The 14,078-nt window shown below is 44.9% G+C and overlaps 1 protein-coding gene across 1 annotated transcript in view; it reads left to right on the top strand.

Moving 5' to 3' along the window:
- Nucleotides 1-14,078, top strand: part of Cfap54 (cilia and flagella associated protein 54) — a 297,311-nt gene that overhangs the window by 34,777 nt on the left and 248,456 nt on the right. Inside the window, exons 10-15 of the mRNA XM_042263184.2 lie at nt 3,009-3,190; nt 3,280-3,445; nt 4,775-4,860; nt 7,992-8,126; nt 9,436-9,586; nt 11,084-11,160. Of these exons, the coding sequence (XP_042119118.2) occupies nt 3,009-3,190; nt 3,280-3,445; nt 4,775-4,860; nt 7,992-8,126; nt 9,436-9,586; nt 11,084-11,160 (797 nt within the window). The remainder of the gene's footprint in view (nt 1-3,008; nt 3,191-3,279; nt 3,446-4,774; nt 4,861-7,991; nt 8,127-9,435; nt 9,587-11,083; nt 11,161-14,078) is intronic.

Genomic DNA, 14,078 nt, shown 5'->3' with positions numbered 1-14,078 from the left:
TTAGTTCAGACATTTACTACAGGGATTTATAGATGCTGGTTTTTGTTTGTTTGTTTGTTTGTTTGTTTGTTTGTGGGATTGTTCATACTCGTTAGCACTGTGTGTGTGTGTGTGTGTGTGTGTGTGTGTGTGTGTGTGTGTGTGTGAAGACAAGAGGCTGACTTCAGGAATCTCCCTCAATGGTGTTTTCTGTTTGTTTGTTTGAGACGGGCTTACTGGTTTTGTTAGACTGACTGGCCAGCAGGCCCGGGGGATGCTCTTCTTTCTTCTTCCTTAGCTCTGGATTACAGCGTGCCGCCATGCCTGGCGTTTTACATGGCTAAACGGAGCTCATCCTCATGACTGACTGAGCCACCTCTCCAGGCCCACTTTCCATTCTCTCAATGGTCTCTGTTACGACAGGAATTATTAATTTTATTTTTATGTTTTGTGTCTGAGTCTTTTGCCTGCATTTACGTTTGTGTACCACTGTGTGCCACAAGAGGGGGTCTGTTTCCCTGGAACCAGAATTACTGATGGTTGTAAGCCACTCTGTGGGTTCTGGGGAGAGCAGCCAATACTTTTAACCATTGCACCATCTCTCCAGACCCCAGACACTCTTAAATTTCCATGTCGTCCAGTTTGCCAACACATCCTTTATAGTTAATCCTTTTTGTGTCCTATTTAAGAAGGTTCTGCCTTCTCAATGCCCTAGTGTACTACCATGTCTTCTTCTGTAAGTTCTGTTGCTTCATTTCTTGCACAAGGTCCACATGGATGCTATTTCTGTGGGTATGAAGTAGAGATCGCCATTTGTTTATTCTTGCGGCTGTCTAGTTGACACAGCACCATTTTTGAAGACAGCTCCCTTTCCCCGTTGACTGTAATATCCTTATCATCAGCTTATGCTCATCCTGTTTCCTCACTCAGCAGTGTCCTGCGGTCAGGTGTCCAGTTGTGTGGCAGCTGTCCACTATTACTGCTGGCTGGTGTGTGGTGGCACAGACGTGCCAGTTTGTTTAACCAGTCACTCATGGAGAGACATTTTGTGTTGTCTCAGTTTGGGGCTATTAGGCATAAAACCGCTATGGACTTTTGTTTGAAAATAACGTACCACTTCTATGGTCTAATTGCTCACTCCTAGGACAACTGTATATTTAGTTTTGGGAGAGATTGCTGCCGCTGTCTCCAAGTTTACTGTGCCATTTAATATTCCAGCTTGCCGTGAGTGAATGATGCAATCTCGTGGCATCATTGACAGCATTAGGGTTCCCACTATGTCCGCCCCCTCCCCCCCCCCCAGCTGAGGACCGAACCCAGGTGTGGGGGAGTTGAATGTTAGTTAAACCTCATCGCTCTCTAGACTTTAGACTTTGTATTCTTATCTTTCTTATGTTATTCTTGTGTCTCACCACAGCTGGATCCAGCGGTGCAGGAGGCATTTTGAGCTCTTGCCTTTTTTTTTTTTTTTTTAATTTCCCATTACTTTTTCATTTCTTCTCTGTATCCACCTTTCTTTCTTCATACAAAACAAATGTCAACATTTTTACACTCATCACCAACCTCTCGTCTCTTTTTCCCCCTCCTTTTTTTTTTTTCCTTTTCGTCACTTCTGAGAGGGCTCCTCAATGTGAATTTCCATGTCACTCATTTGTGCTTTATTTTTTTCTGTCCCGGCCTTCTGTCCACCCACCCAGTTTGTAGATTCAGCACTGGCAGACTTCAGATGCAATCCCCGCTCGTTCCTTTCTCTAGGGGCCCAATTCTCACTTCATGCTTCTGAGGTCTTCTCGCTTCTGAGAGATCACTGTGCTTAAATTCTCATTCTCTCTGCTCCATTTTTCGGCTTCCTGAGGTGAAGGATGCTTACTTCGTGGGTTTTCTTTGAAAATACTTGCATATTTAATTTGCTTTCCACATGAACTTACCTTCTGTGGCCTTGCAGTAGCCAGCCAATTTTGTTTTTTTCAAGACAGGGTTTCTCTGTGTAGCCCTGGCTGTCCTGGAACTCACTCTGCAGACCAGGCTAGCCTCAAACTCATAGGGATCTGTCCACCTTTGCCTCCCAAGCACTGGGATTAAAGGTGTGCCCCACCACCACATGGAAGTAGCCAGCTGATTTGGCTCTAATGTCTACCTAGGAGGAGATATAGGAAGACAGATGTTAGCTTGAATAACTTTAGTGTGTGTGTGTGTGTGTGTGTGTGTGTGTGTGTGTGTGTGTGTGTGTGTGTCCACCTGAAGGCAGTGAGCTTCTGACTCCATACTTTAATGAAAACAACACATCATGTATTCATTAAAAAAGTTCTGAGAGAAACTGGGGAAGGGGAAACTATGATCAGAATATTTTATATGAAAAAGAATCTATTTTCAATTAAAAAAAATTCTCAAGTGATGTTATAGGGTTTCTATTGCTGTGAAGAGACACCATGACCATGATAATTCTTTTTTTTTTCAAGACAGGGTTTCTCTGTGTAGCTTTGCGCCTTTCCTGGAACTCACTTTGTAGCCCAGGCTGGCCTGGAACTCACAGAGATCTGCCTGGCTCTACCTCCCGAGTGCTGGGATTAATGGCTTGCGCCACCACCACCGGCAATAATTCTTATAAAGGAAACATTTAATTGAGGCTGGCTTATAGTTTCAGAGGTTTAGTCCATTTTCATTGTAGCGGGAAACATGGCAGCATGCAGGCAGACATAGTGCTGGAGGAGGAATTGAGAATTCTACACCTTGATTTGCAGGCAGCAGAAAGAAACTGTGTGCCACACTGGACATAGCTTGAACATATGAGACCTCAAAATCCACCCCAGAGTAGCACGCTTCCTCAACAGGGCCACACCTACTCCAGCAAGGCCACACCTCCTAACAGTGCCGCTCCCTATGGGTCAAAGCTTCAAACACAGGCGTCTATGGGGGCCATTCCCATTCAAACCACCACAAGTGAGAATTTCTTTGATCTCACTCACTCAGATTCTAAACCTTATCTCTTTGCATGAATGACGCCCAGACATTCCCCTCTCCTTTTCTAGTTTCAAATGTTAGTACACATGGAAAACTGGATTTCCCAACAACGAGTCTCCTGGAGCATGTGGTGGAAAGGAAAAACGTCATTTCTGCACTCGCTGCTGTAAAATTTGCAAAGCTGGCTTTCACTTACGAGGAATGGGGATTGTTTGAATCACTAGCTGGACAGCTTATTTACTTTCTCCAGGTAACACATGCAAAGCTCTTCATTTGTTTTCTGTTCTGTTAAAATGGCGTGGACTTGCTAATTACCTTGTGGGGTATACTTTTTCTCAGAAGCAGGATAGCGTCGAATTGAAGAAAGCAGAGAAGGATTTAATTCTTCTGGTCGCAGTAGAGCCACTGATCAATTTAAAGAAAAACAAAGGCTCGATCTTCCCTCTGGAAAATGATAAGCAGGCACAGCCCATTCAAATTTATCTAAAACATATTGCTTGTCATGGTGAGTATTTAGCTGCATTAAAAAAAAAACAACAACAATTGCTCTATGTGAGAAAAGATGGTCTTGTCAGGCGAGGTGAGACAAAGCATGGTCGAGGCTTAAAGACTAGGGGTGTGCCTGGTGACCGCGGGTTCGGCAGCAGTGACTGTGTGGCTAGGAACAGTGGAGTTTGGGAGTGTGGTAGGTCAGAAACAGCTGGGTGTCCAGCGATGCGAAGTCACCATGCACCAACTGCGGTTGACACAGGAAGGAAGTCCTATGTAGGTGTTACAGGAAGTGGGAGGTGAGCAGGGCTGCTGATCGAAGGGCTAAGGGCAAAGGGCAAAGGGGGATGGGAAATGGCTGATGCAGGGTTTTCCATGGTAGGACTTCAATGATTTAAGTGTCATTTTACAGATAATTTAGCATCTAATCTGCCTTTAGATCAGTGAGCTTTGTTTATTTTCTGTAGATGAATTGTTGAATAGTCTTATTAAATAAAAAACCCGGAGCCAGATATTGGGGTTAAAACCTGAGAGATCAGAGGAAAAGGAAAAGCCACAAGTCAACCTCACCTTACCGACCCTCAGCTTCCAAAGAGACCTCCTTCCTGTGTACCCATGCCTATCTGCTTTTGTGTTCTGCCATCTCATTTGCTCTCTCTCCAGTTACATCACTTCCTCTTCCTGTTCAGCTCTATCACTTCCTGTCTGTCTGTACAGACCTCCAGACCTCTATGGTTAACTAGTGTTGGAATTTAACGTGTGTGCCACCACACCTGGCTCTGTTTCCAGTGTGGCCTTGAACTCACAGAGATCAGATGGATCCCTGCCTCCCAAGTGACAGGATTAAAGGCGTGTGCTACCATTGCCTGACTTCTATGTTTAATGCAGTGGCTGGCTTTTTCCTCTGATCCTCAGATAAACTTTATTGGGTTGCACAAATAAAACATCACAATTTCCCATGTTCTTTTAGGCATCACATAGCTGCTCCCTCACAGTAAATCATTTGTACCCATAGTGATAGACTTTCTTCTATCAGTATCTGAATCAATACCTTTATACATTTCTCCAGTCGCCTCATTTCAGATCGTCCTAGTATTGTAAGCCTTCTCAACTTCTCTTTGGACATAGTTGGCACATGTGTTGTGGATTAATAATAAAAACATTAGTCTATTGATATTGAGCTACAGCTACTGAGATTAATTTTGACAAGAAAACATTTTAAACAGCGTACTGGCATGATGAACGGTCTGGGCATCACGTGCGCCATTTTTGTGGCACTTCTGTGTTTTGTCCTCGAGGCCTAGAAGTTGGTTTCCTGCTCTCAATGTCTGCCTTTGGTTTGCAGAGTCCTGTGTGAGGAGCTGTGGGTACTCAGAAGACATTTTTCACTTGGCGGCCATTCTTCATTACTGTGTGTGCTCCCCTTCCAAGGTGAAGTACCTCTTTGGAATAAGTTGTAGCAGTGTGGGAGGAAATACCTTTTAGCAGTCTGGCCTAGCTTGAAAACATGACGAGATCTGCTCCCAAAGTTCTTAATTATTTGCTCATTAGAGAACACATCGTTGCGTCGGTTGCTGGCTTGGAGCCTTTCGTCCCTTTTTATTGTCATGGGTGTCAATCTGCCCCTTTAGGGAGAAGTCCTAGGCTAGCTGTAATTCATCCAAAGATGGGGGAACCCGGGAGGTGGTTCTGAGGGAGAGCGAGTATGTTTAGTGCATTATGGCCATGGTGCTTATCATCAGCCCATGGTGACAATGCCTGCTTAGTGTCACTTCTCACACAGTGCCCAGATTTTAGAAATGGCCCATGTGCTGGTGCTTGGGTAAAACCAGTGTCTCAGGTCTGCCCCAACTCCCATTTTTGGATTTGGAAAGAGGGACTTACTGTGTATCTCAGGTTCCTGTGAATTCATGATCTTGGTAAGTGAGATATGATATCTCTCTCTCTCTCTCTCTCTCTCTCTCTCTCTCTCTCTCTCTCTCTCTCCTCTCTTCCCCTTTCCCTTCCCTTCACCTTCCCTCCTCCTATCCCCCAGGGGCAGGGAGGGATTGACCCTAGGGTCTGACTTGACAAGTGCTCTGCCTCTGAGCTGCATCATCCCTGGTCTTCTAGCACTACTTTTAAATTTGGATCCCAGGGTCCCTAAGGTGTGTCTGAGCTTCCCTGGAAGGCAGTTTTGAGCAGTGGTACCCTAAATCTGTTTTCGTTGCTTTTGTATATAATAGTGGAATTCTCATGACATTGTATTTGAAATTTAGGTTTATGATTATGAAGAGCAGACATTGTAATGATAAAGTTTTGCATTACTGTTTACCCAGGTAGATGAAACAATAGGGGATTAAATATGCTCTGTTCTTACAGTATTTCTATTTCTTCTGAATTTATTAGAGTTTCTTGGAATCTGTAGTAGATTTTCTCTCTCTCTCTCAGTGCTTGGGATAGAACACAGGGCTGCATGTAGCGAGGCAAGTATTCTATCCCAGAGCTAGCTCCCCGGACCACCTTTGACTTTGGATTTTGAGACAGAATGTCATTAAGTTGCCCAGGCTGGCCTTGGAGTTGAGGTCCTCTGTCTGTCCCAGCCTCATGAGTAGGAACGTGACTAGTGACTAAGGCTGGGATTATATCAACCTTCATCAACCGACCCGGCAGGGTATTTAATTTTTTTTTTTTTTTTTTTTTTTTTTTTTTTTTGGTTTTTCGAGACAGGGTTTCTCTGTGTAGCTTTGCGCCTTTCCTGGAACTCGCTTGGTAGCTCAGGCTGGCCTCGAACTCACAAAGATCCGCCTGCCTCTGCCTCCCGAGTGCTGGGATTAAAGGCGTGCGCCACCACCGCCCGGCTTTTTTTTTTTTTTTTTTTTTTGTTTTTTTTTGTTTTTTTTTTTTGGGTATTTAATTTTGTAAGACAGGCAGAAAACATAATTATTATAATGGGCCAGCTTAACAACAACAACAACAACAACAACAACAACAACAACAACAACAAATCAAGGTTTAAAAGGGCAAAGACCTTTCGCTTATGCATTTAAAAAGAATACATGATATGTCTTAGTTCAGCTCAGCTTGATACATTTACCAGAGTTTGGTGTCTGTTCTGTCCCCAAGTGCTGTGGCATGGTGGCGCATACCAGCTTAAGTCCCGGAGCTTCCGGAGAGGCCACATTTGCTTTATTCCAATCACGAATTTCACTCAGCTCCCAGTTCGTACATAACGAGGGAGGGAGTCCTCTTTTCTTCTGACTAATCAGAGAGGTGGCAAGCCCATCCCCGGCCCTGTGGTGATGATGCCCACATAGAGATCTGCTCCCCTGCATTTTCTCTCCACCCCCTCTCTCCACCCTCCCCTGCATTCTCTCCCTACCCCCTCTCTCCACCCTCCCCTGTATTCCCTCCCCACCCCCTCTCTCTACCCTCCCCTGCATTCTCTCTCCATCCCTCTCTTCATCCTCCCCTGCATTCTCTCCCCACCCCCTCTCTCAACCCTCCCCTGCATTCTCTCCCCATCCCTCTCTCCACCCTCCCCCGCATTCCCTCCCCACCCCCTCTCTCCACCCTCCCCTGTATTCCCTCCCCACCCCCTCTCTCTACCCTCCCCTGCATTCTCTCTCCATCCCTCTCTTCATCCTCCCCTGCATTCTCTCCCCACCCCCTCTCTCAACCCTCCCCTGCATTCTCTCCCCATCCCTCTCTCCACCCTCCCCCGCATTCCCTCCCCACCCCCTCTCTCCACCCTCCCCTGTATTCCCTCCCCACCCCCTCTCTCTACCCTCCCCTGCATTCTCTCCCCACCCCCTCTCTCAACCCTCCCCTGCATTCTCTCCCCATCCCTCTCTCCACCCTCCCCTGCATTCTCTCCCTACCCCCTCTCTCCACCCTCCCCTGCATCCCCTCCCTACCCTCTCTCTCTACCCCCCCCATTCCCTCTCCACCCCCTCTCTCCACCCTCCCCTGCATTCTCTCCCCTCCCTCTCTCCACCTTCCCCTGCATTCTCTCCCCACCCCCTCTCTCAACCCTGCCCTGCATTCTCTCCCCATTCCTCTCTCCACCCTCCCCTGCAATCTCTCCCCCCTCCACCCTCCCCTGCACTCTCTGCCCACCCCCTCTGCCCTGGTCTTTATCATTTTAATACAAGAAGTTCAGAAAGCGAGAAGTAGACTTTGCCAGGTTAGAGAGGACTCCTTGGTTCACAGACTTGGATGAAAATGTTTCAGACTGTTTTTTTCTTTAGAGAGCTGAACTAGAGTGCTCACAGAGTGCTAGGTGAGACTCAGCGAGTGTGACTGCTTAGGTGTGAATCCCGCTCATCTGTGACTTCATGACTGCTTAGGTGTGAATCCCGCTCATCTGTGACTTCCTGGTCACTTACCCGTGGGAAACCACATGGGTTCTCTCTCTCTCTCTGTTAACGGCGGTGGAGGCGCTCGCCTTAGTCCACTGATTTGGTGAGGGGTGGGAGACTTGGGACACGGGAAGCACTTAGAGGATGTTGCCTGACCCACACTGACCTTACGGACACACATCGTGTTCTTCTCACTCACGCACTCGTCATTTTTGTCTGTAGGGTATTCAGCCTGATAAGGACATCGTTGTGGACACAATAACATTCTTATGGCAGAAATGCAAGCTTGGGATTCAGAGGATCAACGTGTCCAAAAGCGACTTTGCAAAATATTCTCACAAGATCAGCACCAACAAAGTACTCCCTTTTGCTTTCCTTTCTCATGAGTTGTGTGATTTTTATTTTTTTTTTTATTTTTTTTATTTTTTTTTTTTTTAAAGATTTATTTATTATTTATACAGAAGAGGGTGCCAGATCTCATTACAGATGGTTGTGAGCCACTATGTGGTTGCTGGGAATTGAACTCAGGACCTCTGGAAGAGCAGTCGGTGCTCTTAACCTCTGAGCCATCTCTCCAGCCCATGATTTTTATTTTTTAATTCAAGTTGCGTACACATTTCCAATCTAGGCCTTCCCTAGGATCTATCCCATAACTCATATCCTTTGCAGATGTGGGCGGTAGGAGGCTGTTCTTTATAGTGCTTACTGAGCCTTCTTGGGATGTGTGCCCTGGCCCAGCTTGGTTTCCAAGAGTGGAAAACGGTTTCATTTTTAAAGGAAGGAACAAATACAACATGTCTAGGCCGTATGAGCTTGGATGGCATTTATCAAGAAGAGTAAAAATAAGAGTACGAATAAGTCAGGAGCACCAGGGTCCTTTTCTCCCTTCGATAATAATATATTAGAGTGCTCCTCAATAATATATATTAGAGTGCTCCTCAATAATATATATTAGAGTGCTGCTCCATAATATATATTAGAGTGCTCCTTGATAATGTATATTAGAACTCTCCTTGATAATATATATTACTTAACAGAGCTGTTGCCTACCCCCCCCCCCCCCGCCCCTGCCCCGCCACTGGAAGGAGAAAGTGGAGGATTTGAGCATTATAAAACTGGGAACTTAGATAAAATATTTAGTGACAAATGTCTTCTTATTTCTAGTGTGCCTGAGCTTTCTACAACAAACTGTACTGATCTAACATTTTGGTCATGTTCTCTTTTAAGTGATAGTATGGGTAGATAAATACCATTTCATCACAGGTCTCAGAGAATGCCAGCTGGTTCATGTGCTCTCCTTTGGGGACATAGTCATGAAAGTCCATTTCTGAGCACCTGCAGTGGGGCCAGAAACACCTGGCCACTTGGCTGACTTTGTACTTTGAGAATATAGCAAATATTGATGATATGGAACAATAACATCATAAAGTTTCATTGTAGCTGCAGGCATGCACTTTATAAGCAGGTGAATATTTATGGATGTTTGTAAACACATTTATTGTTAAATATTTCATTAAATTCACTCTGTGTTGTTTATGATTAAAATACATTAATAAAGAGGCCTATATAATGCTTGGTTGTGGTCAGGGAGAACTAAAATGTGAAAACTTTGCCTCTTCATACAATTTACTGTTAACTGATTTTGATTTGCATTTTCTTTTTGTAGTGGGTTTATCTCCTGTGGCACATAAGTGAAGTGATTCACTGCTATCAACTGGAAGATTTGGACATTGTGATGGTGTCAGAGATCACCTTACGAATAACTGAGATCTTAGAGTCTTTGGGGAGCCCCAAAAGAAAATTCAGAAAATCTGCAGGTACATGATAGAGGAAATGCATGATGAGACTTAGCATCTGCATGGACAAACAGCGATGTAGACATAAATTAGAATACAGGATAACTGCCGTTCACAGGAGCTAGGCAGAATGGTGCAGGTAAATGGGGGAAATGGCAGACGCCCTGTGGTTTGAGGCTGGGCAAGGCCTCTCCCTCATCTGTACATCCCCCTCTCCATTCCTCATCACCACACACTCCACCTTTGCCAGCTTCCTTCCTCTCCCTTCCTCTCTCACTTCCCTTTCATGTCTTTCCTCATTCATTTCTCAGCAAACCCTTCACGAATGAAGAAAGCATGTTTGTGTGCTGCTGCATTCTGGGCCCCCACCACACTGCCTGGCACAGAGAAACACTCTCCATTGAGTATTTGTGCGAGGAAGCAATGGTCTGCCATTTTTTTATTATCTCATTCCTAATTTGCTGTCAGGGCTGCTGCTCAGGGCTGTAAAATGGTGCCTGGTTTCCCTCTTCAGAATTTTCATAGTATCCAGTAGGATAAGTAGGCTTTGTTTTTGTTTTTAATGAGATGAGGTCTCTGTTAGCCCAGGCTGGCCTTGAACTCGCTGTGTAGCAAAGGCTGCACTTGAACTCCTGATCTGTTCGCCTCTACCCCAAGTATTGGGGCTGCAAACCTGTGTTACCATTCCTGGTTCACCTTCCTGCCTTTCTACACCCGCGATTTCCTCTTCCAAGCTCCTTGCCACATATTTATTATTTTATTATCTTCTTAGCTTATGAGTCTAAAAAGTATTTTCTATCTTTTCTGCAGTCAAGAGACATTTTCTAGATTGCCTGTTCCTGGAAGCAAAAAGCCAAAACGATTCCATCTTTAAAAGTCTGTTTCTTATTCAGTTTTACTGTTTCATGCACGAGTTACTTTTGGAAGATAATTGTTTTACACTGTTCATCACTGGGCTAAATACAACCTAAGGCTTTCATTCTTTGTTAAGAAATTGCTGTCAACACTGGAATATGGGCTATTTATGAATGAATATGTTGTTTCATTGGAGTTATTAAATATGTTTTTAAAATAGGAAATATTGTGTTGCTTTAAAATATTTATAATTTATATTCCTCTAGTTTGGGCTGGATTTCTTCGGTATTTGTCTAAGTCCATAAGGTTGTGCATTCTTTTAAATGGATTTTATAGAACACAGGGATGAGCAATGACTTAAGACTCCCCTGGTGCCGCCACCTTGTTGAGAAACAATTCTTGAGGTTTTTTTTTTTTCAAGATTATTTGATATAAGTAAAACTTAAAGTACACGAAAGAAACGTTTTGATATCTTGTCAAATTCTGATAATGAGTCATTTCTAAGATCATTAATTAAGAAAGATAACTGATTTAGTAGACTGGTTTAATAATCCAGATTCACATTTTGTCTCCTCTCCCATCCTTCTGTATTTCCCTTTTTTTCCTTCTGTCTTGCTCTCATTTCTTCCTCATCTCTTTTTCCTCACTTCCTTTCCTTTTCAGAATTATCTGCAAAAAAAGGGCCTGAGGAGTTCCCGGGGACTCCAAAGGGGATCCCGGAAGTCCTTCCAATATTAAAGGTACTGCAATATATTATGGAGAACACGTTTAAAAATGTGAATTTTTATTTTCAATATCAAATTTACAAATGCATAGTGGTTCATTATAGAAATGTCTCTGGGTGTTGAAGCTTGAAGAATTTCTGTTGCTGTGTGTATTGGTCACTATAGACACACCTTCCCACTTGGCCTTCCCTCTAGAACAGGTACCATCAGTCCTAAATGAAGGTTTAACACAGAAACCTAGACAGTCTTAGTGTGTGTATGTGTGTGAGTTTGTACACATGAATGCAGTACCTGTAGAAGCCACAAGAGGGTATCAGATCTCCCGGAACTAGAGTTACACAGATGTGAGTCACTGGAGGAAGGAGGCGTTGAAATCAAATCCAGGTCCTTTGTTGTATTTGCTCCTTCCTTTAAAAATGAAACCCCACCTTTAACCATTAAGCATCTCTCCAACGGAGGTCTTGCCATTACATTATCACTGCTTGTTTGAATATGTCCTGAGCCAGAGATTTCAAGGGTGGGGATGCTCCGCTCAGCACGTGCCTCTGGCAGGCTGAATGAGTTCTTACCTGATTGAAACGCACCAAGGATGCTGATGGCGGTTGGGAGTGCTTAGTAAGCTTTGTCTTGAAGGAGAAACGGTGGGGAGCTATACGGCGGTTTATCATTGTTTGCTTTTCTTACCATATTTGAATTACTTCTCTACATGAGCATTGCCGTCTAGATCTGAATGGAGCAGCCTCACATACACAGCCAACATCTACCTGTTTGGAGGCAGCGTCCAGAGCAGTGCCTGTCGCCTGTCCTCTGTGATTCTGGTCCTGTGCTTCATGAATAGAAGTCATAGCAAACAGCCACGGATGCTTTTAAGTAAACACAATAGGTTCCTTTGCTGTGGAATTTCCCAGGGGTCACTTGGCCTATAAGCTGTGTGATTTTTCTAAGGCGATGTAGAATACCATGTGTTTTATTATCTGAGAACAAAACACTTCTTATTCATTGTGGAGCATGTACCAGGCCCCCCCATGTTTTATGGATGACTTTTAAAATGTTTCCCTAGCGAGGAAGCCAGTGAATGTTTTGATTTGTCTGATAAACTGTAGACTAAGTTATGAGAGTTGCATTGATATTGGGGGGTGTTTAACAATATACAAGACAAAATATACGACTTTATTGTCTTGATATCCCATGTCATTTTCTATGCCCTCACATCCTATTTCAGTTTATCATATATATATGTTTTGTTTATATATTGTTATTATATATAAACAATAATAATATATGTAATTTATATATAGTTTTTTTTTGAGACAGGGTTTCTCTGTATAACAGCTCTGACTGTCCTGGAACTCACTCTGTAGACCAAGCTGGCCTTGAACTCACAGATACCTGCCTGCCTCTGCCTCCCAAGTGCTGGGATTAAAGGCGTATGCACCAGCGCCCGGTTCATATTTTTAACATGTCGTATTCCGCTGCTTTTTGTAACATTATTTTGGCGGCACTTGCCCTGTTGGTTGCTATCAGCCCTTCTCACTGCTATCTTTTTCGAAACCTCTGGAGATTCTTATAATGAAGCTTAAGACATTGAGTAGTTTTGGACAGTTTCCCTTAGGATCCCTGACGGATTGGTTCTGGAATCCTCCCCGGTGCTAACATCAATGAGCAGGCTGTCTCTTGTGTAAGGTGGTGCAGTGTTTATCTAGAAGCTGGGCTTGCCCTCCCGGATACTTTACCGTCTCCTAGATTACTCTTAATATGGAACACAGTGAATTGTGTAACTAGCATACTGTTTTGTTTAGGAAACAGTGACAAGAAAATGTCTGTATACGTTCAGTAGATTCAGTATTTTCTTTCTTTCTTTTGTGTGTGTGTGTGTGTGTGTGTGTGTGTGTGTTCCTGTTAGGTTGGAACCCCTAACCCTACTTCCCCCGACTCCACCCACACTGAGAAAACTCTGAACACAGGAATGGTGCCAAAAGTCCAGTTCCACGTTTCTGGCAGGCAATGCAACCCAGCTTTCTGACATGGCCAGCCCACTCAAGTGCCCACCCAGGGACTGAGCTTTTGACCCTACTTGGGCACAGTCCCAGCTCCTGGCTGACACGTCATCACCCCCGCCCCCCCCCCCGCCCCCCCCCCCCCCTCCGCCAAGGTCTGTAAAACCTCTCTGCCTTAGCCCAGGCACTGGACTTCCCTGGCCCCTTCTTTGGGACTGGTGAACCCACCCAGGAGCAATGCCAAATAAACCTTCATTTCTCTGCTTTTAATCTGGTCTGATCTGGCATTTTGCATCAGCAGAAACCTATCATCTGGTGCTGAATCCTGGGAAGAGTTGAGCCCCCAGCCTGAAGTCAGGGCCCCTGGCCGCTTGGGGACCGGTTCCCTGTCTCCTCTCCCCAGACATACCGGGTACCTCTCTGGGTTCAGCACCCCAGGCTTCCTGTCAAGGATCATGGCCGTGCCAGAGCAAGCCCATTCCAGAACAGAAACAGTCTCTGTTCCGGGGAGCCTTGCTGGATTGGGGGACATCCCTCCCAAGGCTACCCCACCCCTACTACGGACTCCCCGCTACTGCAGGGGATGCCTCGCTCTAGTCTTTGGTCTTTGGCGCAGGTTCAGGAATGGGCAACGCCGGATCTAAACCGGATCCTCAGTTGTCCCTGGGGTGCCTGATACAAAATTTATTCAAATCGGGCTATCTTAGACTTTATGCCCCACACCCCCGATTTTCCTTTGTTCTGTGGCCTGGCCTCGGTACGCTCTGCCTAACCAGTCGAAATGGCCACCAGAGGGCACTCTTGATTTTAACATCCTCTGTGAGCTTGAAAATTTCTGCCTGTATGGGCACATGGTTTGAGTTCTCTTATGTCCAGGGCTTTGGGGGTCTGCTCCCACCCTTCCCTCTGTGGCCAGTGCTTGATGGCTCAAGTCTT

Source organism: Peromyscus maniculatus, chromosome 18 (genome assembly GCF_049852395.1).
Source record: "Peromyscus maniculatus bairdii isolate BWxNUB_F1_BW_parent chromosome 18, HU_Pman_BW_mat_3.1, whole genome shotgun sequence".
In the NCBI taxonomy this organism is placed as follows: Eukaryota; Metazoa; Chordata; class Mammalia; order Rodentia; family Cricetidae; genus Peromyscus; species Peromyscus maniculatus.
This window is presented reverse-complemented; position numbering and strand designations above follow the sequence as displayed.